The 10,117-nt window shown below is 44.1% G+C and overlaps 2 protein-coding genes across 2 annotated transcripts; both read left to right on the top strand.

The window, feature by feature from the left end:
* The first annotated feature begins 121 nt into the window (after window positions 1–121).
* On the top strand, window positions 122–2,289 carry lmgA (lemming A). The gene is made up of 5 exons (XM_066738212.1): window positions 122–166; window positions 259–554; window positions 735–854; window positions 1,397–1,560; window positions 1,881–2,289. Exons 2-4 carry the CDS (start codon window positions 536–538, stop codon window positions 1,510–1,512), a joined length of 255 nt encoding a protein of 84 aa, XP_066594309.1. The 5' UTR covers window positions 122–166; window positions 259–535; the 3' UTR covers window positions 1,513–1,560; window positions 1,881–2,289.
* Window positions 2,290–3,126: 837 nt separating this feature from the next.
* Window positions 3,127–10,041, top strand: LOC136780103 (uncharacterized). The gene is made up of 3 exons (XM_066738210.1): window positions 3,127–4,973; window positions 6,097–6,343; window positions 8,850–10,041. Exons 1-3 carry the CDS (start codon window positions 3,700–3,702, stop codon window positions 9,129–9,131), a joined length of 1,803 nt encoding a protein of 600 aa, XP_066594307.1. The 5' UTR covers window positions 3,127–3,699; the 3' UTR covers window positions 9,132–10,041.
* Window positions 10,042–10,117: the final 76 nt, after the last annotated feature.

The following is a 10,117-nucleotide window of genomic DNA, read 5'->3' as shown; positions in this document are numbered from 1 at the left end:
GACGTCACATCCGGCCATAGGACCATAAGTGTGTAGTGGTTAGAGCGTAGAGGGCATGCATGTATATACATATATATACCTGTGTCTCGCGCAGGTGCAAAATTTCTCTTCCAGAATATTCTCGACCTTTACTCGTTTAATTCCTATATTTACAACAAATGTAACGGTAAATTATTTACACAAACATTAAGATACCTTTAAATATAAATTTTTTATTTAAGCTTTATCAAATATTTTAACATACAGATTGATTTCTAGTGGGTTTTTAGAAAAATGGCACATGCAAAGAATGTTTAATGCGCATCCATCTGCGCGCATGCTCTTTCTATATTATGAGTACAAACGTGTAAATTTGTGTGTTAGAGCCAATCTAAAAATCTTTTTCGTTTAAAACAAACGTATTTTTAATACGTTTTGGAGACAGTGTAGCTCTACAATCGTTTTTAATAATTAAAAGCAATTTTGATTATAATTTTCCTCGAGTATTCTCTAAGCTCTTCAACTACAAGTGGGTAAAATCTCTAAAACCCGAAAAATGAAAGTGACAATAAAGAGTAAGTTTATTTCACTTTCTGTATAGCTGTATGTTAACTTAGAGCTCATTTTGAAAGAACTTTTGTATACTAAATGAATTTCCTTAAAAAAAAATTAAATACAATCTTTGGTTATGTACGAATAGATGTTTTTCCATGAAATTTTAAAACCTAGTTGATGAACATAATCTATTTTTTCAGGTTGGACTGGTGTTGCCACCTGGCGGTGGATAGCAAACGACGACAACTGCGGAATTTGTAGAATGCCCTTCGATGCCAGCTGTCCCGATTGCAAAATACCAGGAGACGACTGTCCTTTAGGTAATATTTTACAACAATTTCCCACAGACATACACAATTAGATCTTTTAGACTCAGCGAAAGATCATAAATAGTTTTAGAATTTATAAGAAAATTGCAATAATAAATTTGATAAAATATTGTAAAACAACTGTATAAAACTTATTTCTAAAATTATATTATTTCGGAGACCATTAATTAAAATAGTGGAAGTGGAAGAGATTAAGGAAGAAGTAAAAGTTGAAATGAGAGTTTGTAATTACGTCTTATGGCTTAAACTAATGAAATTCCGTTTGAATCTAATTGATGGAAACGTACCCATAGCTGTAAGTCGACGGTATACATAGAGGTCAGCGCTTGCGCGCAACTTGGCAAATTATCGATTGGAGTGCCGACTACGGATAATACGGATCACTTGCGCGTTTCTCCCCTTTTGCTATGCTCACCCCCAAGTACACGCGTCAGGGATGCCGAATGGACGCGATAGAATCATGCTAGTGATATAAGTAACGCAATGAAATATTTTCCGGTGTACTAACAATTTTCGTCTGATTCGTATTATAGTCTGGGGTCAATGCTCTCACTGTTTTCATATTCATTGTATCATGAAATGGCTGCATTCTCAGCAAATCAGTCATCTCTGCCCGATGTGTCGTCAGGATTGGAAGTTCAAGGAGTAGGTGGTTCCCCGATCGTCCCGCAGGTGTCAGCACGGAGTGAGTAATCAGGTAAGTGGTGCCATGCGTCAATATCATTTAAAAGCAATCGTAGGAATAAGGAAAAATAACATCTTCCATATCCCTCGCTTAGATCAATTCGATCCACACATGGAGCATTGGAGCGTGCGATTTATGCTATTTAAAAATATACACGCTATAATATTACACGTTATCTAATACTATCCGAAGATTCCACAAGAATAGCTGTAATAACCAATTTGCATTCTCAGTTTAATCTTGAAGAAACTGGAAAGTCTGATCCGCCGAGTCGTTATAGACGTATTGTACATACTGATTTATAAATGATTGCCATTTGCGTTATATTTCAGTCACGTGCAGACATATAGTACATGTGCAGCAAGAAAGATGGAAAGATTGTTGAAGGAGAACATTTAAAAGGATTTCGAAAAGACGACCAAGACCCGGCGACACTGATGGCTTAACTGGAAAAATGACGCAGTTTGCAAGCTCGTCAATGATGATCATATCGAATTACGCAACAATTCATAGTTGGCTGGATAGCTGCGACACTGCGGGCAAAAGCCACGCGACACAAATGCACGAGGATCAGCGCATTATTCTTCCTCTTATATAATATTCCGAGCTAACTCCGTTAGATCTCTACCAATACCGATGATTTCTTCTGGTCCACATAGATCATGCCAGTTTTACTGTGTAGTCGTATGGCCTCGTTTTGAATCATTAATTGCATATTGTAAGAACGATGCATCTGACAGATCACGTATGCTATACATGGTACAACATTAGTCGTTGCAAAGTGAAATTTGATTGGTGAAGCGATTTATTTTCAAAATGCAGCAGCTAATATATGACTTTATTGACACGATTCTACTCCCCTTTATCTCGGAGGATATAGGAGGATAAACTCGGTCAATAAGGATGTTCCTCCTATTCATTGGAGTCTAGCATGGTAATAAATTTGCCTGCGATAAGATTGAGCGCTGAAGGAAAGAAAGAAGAGAATTTTTCCGTGTTCATTGAAGTATCACGTATGCTATATCCGAGGAGAGAGGAGGAACAGAGAAAGAGAGATGGCACACACAAAGGGTTCAATGGTAGAAGACTCGTGAGCTGAGTTTAGATGTATAATAGAAGGTAGGGGCGCCTAATGGGCTCCTTCTCTCCTTTCTAGTCCCCTTTTATCTTTCATGGAGTTTTTAATTTTCTTCTCTGTCCGTCTTCTTCCGATTCTTTTCCGACTGCCTCCTCTCACCGTTCTCCTCTCCTACTCTTCCTCGTGTTCCAGTCGAGCTAGCGAGTCCCCTACTTCGTATTTATATTCCCAACCTCTCCCCTCTCTCCTCTCTCTCTCTCTCTCTACCACGTATCCCCTCCTCCTCCTCCTGCATCGGACCAGTCCACTCTCTCTTCAGCAATGCGCGGACACCCACACCGACTAAGGCGCCGTTCTCCATCTCAGGGACACGAACACTCGTGCACGGGGCAAGCGAGTCTACTAAAGTTGTGCGCTGCCTACCTGATACCCCGAGCGAGGAGAACACTCCGAGTCACGTGGTCCCCTCGAACGAAGGATGTTTGTGGGATCGCCGAGTCAGTTGGAGGCGGTCCGTCCGTCGGGCAAGAGAGAGAGAGAGAGTTCAGCCTCGTGCCGGAACTCTGGCGTTTCATCAGTCACGGAACAGCAGCTTATCTGTTTCGATAGCGACTCTGTCGGATTAGCGTGTACGGAAAAGTATCCAGTGGCCTACAGTGTATCGTATAAGAATCAAGATTCGAGGAGATTCGTGGCGAGAGGTCGAGTTTATCATCGGGAAGAATCGAGCTGTCGTGGGAAGCGAAGGAGGGCTTGAAAAATTCGAGTGGCACTCGATCGCAAATATTGAGCGCTCCGATAGACAAGAGGGAAGCTGCTCGAAGAGACACTGACATCGTGCGGAGGATGGAATATTAAAATTGTCCGTAATAGTGCTCCGTTTGCAAGGCTATGCGTCCCTCGAATAAACTTGGATTTCCCGTACCGTGCTCCTCCTGATACCGCATCAGCATGCCTTTTCTAACCGAGTGGAATCGATTTGTCGGAGATAAGCAATGATAAGAGGCTGCCTCGAGCAATAGACTCTGGGTGGTGGTTCTCCGATCGAAATCAAAGAGTTGGTACCAGGGAGGATGCAGCTGGCAGCAACGCAGAGACCTCATCCACCGCCGGTACCGCCGCGTCCGAGTCAACAAGTGGTTCGAGAGGCCTTGAAAAGGTCGCCGAGACCACCCTGTCCTACGAGACAGGCCCCCCCGCCGCCAAATACGAAGCCATGGCGACAGGAACAGTGCCAAGAGGGCAGTCAACCTCCGGTACCGTGCAGAACCGTTGTTTACGAGTCCAGCACGAGAGACGCGGCGGAGGCTGCTGGCGAGGGTAAACCCTCCGGTGAGAAACTGCAGCAGCGCTCGAGTGAAAGGAACGATCAACATAGCGCTGGAAGTCATCAGCGCGAAAACCGGCTGCTGCGTACCGGTGACCACGATCGCGAGGAGGATCGTGAGAAAGCGTCCGGATCACCCAGCATCAAGGAGAAACGCGAGGAGGCTGCTGGCACCGCCACAACCACCACCACTAATACTAGCAAAACTAGCGCCACAACCGAGCATGCTAATGCGTGCATTGGCAAGCCAGAAGCGCCGCATCAGAGTTTTGATAAAACTGGGCCAAATAGGAAAGCCGAGGCGCTTTCGCCTCCTCCCAAGGGTCGTGGGATTTACGAGAATTTGCAGAGTAGTCAGACTCGAGGGGACTTATTGGAGGACGAGCCGGAGGAGTGCTCGAGGAGGAACGAGATTAAGAGTGATGTTGAGAGGGACTGCAACCAGCCGGGGGATCGCGCGGATGATAAGGATGAAATTGAACGAGCGAACCAAGCGACTAGGGACGAGTCCACGAGCACTGGCAAAAGCCAGCCTCGCTCCAAGCCCAGAGTGCCATCCACGTCTCCTCCTCGCTCCTTCGAGGAAGGACGCTCCATCGAGATTAAGAAAAATCCCGAAAATCATGGGGGGGAGGAGGAGGCCACGCTCTTCAGTCCCCCTCTTCATGTAAATACTCTAAAGAAGGAAGCAAGATTGAAGGAGAGACCCGTTCCCCTTCAGAGATCGATCGTGCCCAAGGACGCCGAGGCTCCCGGCGATAATACTAATCGGCGATCGAGCATTATCAGCGTATCCAGCGATGATTGCGCGACGGTGGTCGTCATCGACGAGTCCGCGGTGATTCTCGAGGGGGAGGACAACGATAATATTCATCGGCAGGACTGGCTGGAAGCTGGTGTGCATTACTCATCCACGCAAATTACGCTGGTCGGCGATGATGCGGAGACCGACAACGAGCGTGTCGTCAATGGTTTTGATCATTCCGACGAGAAGAAGATGCTCGACCTTGATTACATTAGGTAGTTCGCTAGGAACAGTGCCGATATTCAACAGCCACTCTCGCCGGATTGCCTCGATCTCCAACCGAACGAAATAATTGCGCTAATTTCGCGCGATTATTTAGTCCCATTAATTATCGCCTCGTCGATTCGCCTCATGAGCGAATTAAACGAGCTTCTTGGACCAATTAAAACCCGCTTAACAATTCAATTTACGAGCGTTGCTTTTAATTATTGACGATGCACCTATTGATTTCACTGCCACGAGTGTTTCGGTTTCTCCTTGTCGTTACGCGACATCGTTCGCGCTTTTTTCTTTCCTTAATGATCGACAAGGAGCATCGTCATCGTGACACCGGCGTCCGGTTTCATTAAATTCGCTGTTTTTTTCTTCCTTGTGTTTTTCGCGTCCAAGAAGCTTGCTTAAAATTCCAAGAGAGTCTTTGCGTAAACTGGCAAAGCGGAAATCGACGGGGAAGATATATATATATATATATATATATATATATACATGTATGCGTGTAGTATATTACGCTCGAGCAAACGTACACATGTGCCCGAGGCGAGCCGATAATGCCTGGAGGGTGATGAATCATTCTTCGAATCCGTTTTAGCTGCGGCTAGCAAAGAACGATTGATTTTTATCGCGGCCAACGGGCGTGTAACGGTACGTTCTTTCTGCAACCATGCTTTTTCGACTCGATGGAAGAAAGAAAAATCGTCATATCGGTTGTATACGGGCCACGGCACACTTTGATACGTCATAAATTATTAATGAGTCGATTCCTGGGTCACGGCGACGTAAATCGAACCGAGACATTTTAAGAGAGGTCAGTCCCGGAATAATATTCCACAATTTTCCAGTTGGAATTACGACGTTATCTCGATTAAAGTGCTTTATTGGTATTGAGTTACTCCGATTGGACGGACTCTGATGGTGACGTTGAGCGTCTGGGCGATCGTTATTATTAGGATCGATGCGAAAGAGAAAGAATTCTGAATGATTCATTGTACTCCAATGCAGTGGTGAAAGTGATTTTGGGACTGTGGAACGTTTACTATATATAGTTTATTATTAGAATTAGAAAATTGTCAAATTCACAACAAAGTTGGGATAAAAGTGTAACGTTAATTTTATTTTCAGCATACAAGAGAGAATAGCCATGTCTTCGCTTCAGGGGTTGCCACCGTTGCCCAGGAGCCTGAGTGGATTCAATCTGAGCAATGCTGGAGCCGAGCCACCGGCCCCACCTGCAAGGTCGTCCAGCAAGAATACTGCCAAGACTCAATCTGGCAAGATATCAGCTCAGGCCTCCTCGTCCAGATCCTCCCCTCCCGCCAGGCAACTCACTACGCTGGACACTCAATTGGCCATACTCAGGAGAGAAATGGTATATCGAGCATTTCCACCTGCCGCGATATAACTTTCCTCCAGCGTCCAATTGCCTTCTTCATCTGCCCAGGAAGTTTGTCGCTTCTCGATTCAATGCAGAATTTCTAATTTCGTTGCGTAACGCTCTGCCTCGATCAGATAAATTCAGACGTCGCTGAATTATTCAGCGATTAAGTGCCACACGGGACGAGAGTGAAATTAGATTAATTTCAGAGTCCAGCAGATTTGATCCTAGTGGCCTCTTCAGTTCCTCGGCTCTGGCACTCCGATGCGTCAATAAATTTTGACCGAGGCATCCATCTCGACTTTCGACCAATTGCATTAATCGCATATTCGCTTGGAGGAGAGCCATAAGGATAAGTCCATTTGCATATACAGCTCGTGCATTGAAACGAGACGAAAAAGAAGGCGAAAGATTTTCGAGTGAAAGCTCTTCGGAAAAGTTTAATTATAGAAATTAGCAGCGCACTCTTAGAAGCAGCTGCCTCAGCGCGATCCATTGTCCTGTTTCTTCTGTTAGAAAGTGGCCTGGTCAACTTCCGCAAAATTTAGATTGGCGTTCAATGCGCGAATAGGCTATCTAGATTATGTTGCGCAAATCTCCATGGCCGCTGCACCTGCGTTACGTAAGCTTCGGGACTGGTAGCTAGAAATGCCTGGTAACAAAAAAAAATTGGCAAAATCACTTTGTAGAAAACCGTTCATTACCTCATTAATTTCACTCGGAGCAGTTCCCACTCGTTAAGAGGAATTTCAGAGTTTTCTTAGGTAATTAAATTCAATATGTTAATTTACTTATTGGGAGCGTCAATTAATTTTCATTGATGTGCAGTGTTTTTCAGGCCTATTTATCAAGTTTTGTGAAGCTTGTTGAATTCACCGGTCCTGCGACTCGTACCAATCAATTTTACCGATTTTCTACTCCGTTCTAATTAATTTCCATCGGCGTAACGGTACAAGGAGGATGCCCATTGGCTCTAATAGACGCCGGATTAGTCGTCCAGATGCTTAGGAATAGATAGGAAAATTCCATCGGAGCACCGCCGGACGTAATAAGAATCGTGTTTCGAGAGCAGCTATGATTTTCTACAGCGAGTTCCGCGACCCCTGTCGCTCTCGAGCAAGGCGAGGAACTTTAGAGTCAAACTGAAAGGTCGACATTCTTGGCACGCGCCATCGAACGTCCCTCAATTTCCATCCAACGCCATCCATCAAGCAACATTTTTACCAACATCTTCCGGCTCTTTCACCCTTTCCAATCTCTCTGGCGTAGACAAAAATAAACTGGGCCATAAGAAGATTCAAGCGAATCGTCGCACTAGCCTTGCAAATCCGAGCCTCGTTGCTTCGATTAAAATCAATTTATTCGTAATTCTCCTCAAAGGACATGACTTTGCGCATGCGTGACTACTCTTTTCTTTCGATTCACGAAGGAACATTGTTTGATTTATTATTAATGTAAGAAAAATTATTGTTTAGAAGGCGAAGCGAGTAGTTTGATAGTCCAATCGAGACGCGAACTGGCACAACCGCTCCCACGCTGCATTCCCTCAGGCGTGACTGCCCCTCCCCCACCACCCTTTCCGCGGCCATTCTCCCGTGGCTCCCATTCCTCCTCCACGTTCACCTTTCCTTAGGTTTGCTTGCGCTTCTCATATCCCCCTTCCCTCCTACTTAGCATCGCATTTCTTTTCAAAGAAATCCAGGCTGTGGAACTTGAAATTACAATTATCTTCAATTAACGCTTCTTAGCCGAAAGCATTAGACGAAAAGATAGAAACCGACGCCTTCCTTCTTCTTCTTCTACTCGTTTGATGGCCCTTTCTAAATCTACAGATTGAACTTACAGCAACTTCCGATGTGCTCTTCAGCAAACTGGTTTTCACGCGTATGCTAAAGATGGATGGGAATACAGAAAAATTTATCAGTGATGGCTTCCACTTCTCCGTGTTCACCTTTTCCTCAAGTTTGCTTGTGCTTCTCATATTCCCCCTATTCTCCCGTTTTGCGCCACGTTTCCCGCTTCACGGCCCCCCATCGCCGCCAGTTCCCACGACCGGTGCTCGGTGCTCTGGCAGTTTGCCTGAAAACGCGACGCTTCACTTCGTAAATCACGAGTCTTTGCCCCGATGAACGTGAGGCCAAGCTGAGCGTATCTCAGTGAAAATTAGAAACTCTCGCGGTTTTCTTTGGAAAAGTCTCTTATCTCTGATAAATGAGTGTAAAATGTCAACGAGATAAACGACAGAATGTTACATGTTTAACTTTAGTTATTGAAGCTTCTTGAAAACCCATCCGTTGAGAAATTAGCGAGGAAAGTTCAAGAATAAATGAAGATATATTATAATGTCTCGACGGCAAGTACATGACACACATATATAACCGTCGAGACACTATCTTCTCTTATACAGCAAGATTGGTCGCCCTAGCTTCAAAAATCTTTTCAAATAATTTTATTAATCTTCGTGTGAATTTTATAACCATGTACATTGATTTTATTTCAGTTTGGACTACGTCAATTGGATCTTTCGCTGTTATCACAGCTTTGGTCTTTGAACGAGTCGATACAGGAATTCCGTCAGCTGTTGCAAGAGCAGGAAGATCGAGCACCATCGCCCTCTCCGAGTAGCGAAGAAGGAGACGACACCTCGTACGGGATGAACCCACCTCCTCCCCCACGAAGACCAGCACCAGTTCATCACCATCGGCCACCGCCACCTCCGAGACCTCCCAGACCCCCACCCAGCGATGAGTCTCCATCCAGCGAGGAATACGGCGCTGTCTGAATTAACCGAATACCTGGCAATTATTCTCCAAAAAGAAGATCTCCTCAACTACTTCACCAGAACATAACGTACTGGAATCTGATCGAAGGCTTCTTTGTCAATTCTGCGTTGCAGAAATCCTTGTACAAAACAAAGACTGTTACTTAAGAAAGATCTCGTTACGAAAAGTGTTTCTGCGTGTATAGAAGACCTTGTAGATCTTAAATTAGTATCTAAAGAAAGGTACTTTCCGCGAGAAAGCTTCTTCAAGATTTCTGTCCTCTTTAGACTACTTAGTAGCCAACGTAGCGTAAAACAGGTTTCCCGAATGGTACTGGACCATTTGGATAGAAGCTATCACAGTTATCATAGTTATAAATTTCTCTGGAATCCTCGAAGACAACGCCGCCGTCCTAATTAAACCTATAACGAAGGTATCGAATTCCTCGTTAGATCGGAAGCTAAGCTATTATTATCGAAGAGTAGTTTCCTCCATTAAAATGTTTGTGAGAGTCTTAACCATGTAAATATGTATTACTTAGTTAAAGATTGTTTAAAGAAGCGATCTTTGACCTCAAAAAAATTCTTGATATCAATCTCAATAACACACTCTATTTCAAAGATTGGATAAGGACGTAACCGATTGACCTCGATTGGGAGCTATTTCGGCTCAAAAATTCATTTGTGATATCAACCAGAGGGGTTCTTCATGAACAATAATAGCGCGATCGAGTAAATTGAGATTTCCTTGAATCGTAGAAAATTCTCGTATAATCATTTTCATGATTTCCTATTATTCACGAGCACGTCCATGAAAACAAGAACCTCGTATGAATGGAAATTTCGAGTGACTTTTTATATATACGCCCGAATGTACAAAGAGATAGTGTAGTATTCTTAAATAAATGGAATGTAATTTAAGTACGAAGGAGAGAGGTTATTTTTGCTTGCTAACCTTTCACCGAATACCGTTGTACAGCTTCGAGTTGCATGTCGCATACATTTAA

Source organism: Prorops nasuta, unplaced genomic scaffold (assembly GCF_024137725.1).
Source record: "Prorops nasuta isolate Cenicafe-Biocafe unplaced genomic scaffold, Cenicafe_Pnas_1.2 PNAS00018, whole genome shotgun sequence".
Lineage (NCBI taxonomy): Eukaryota > Metazoa > Arthropoda > Insecta > Hymenoptera > Bethylidae > Prorops > Prorops nasuta.
Note: the sequence above shows the minus strand (reverse complement) of the source record. Positions and strands in the feature narration are given on the sequence as shown.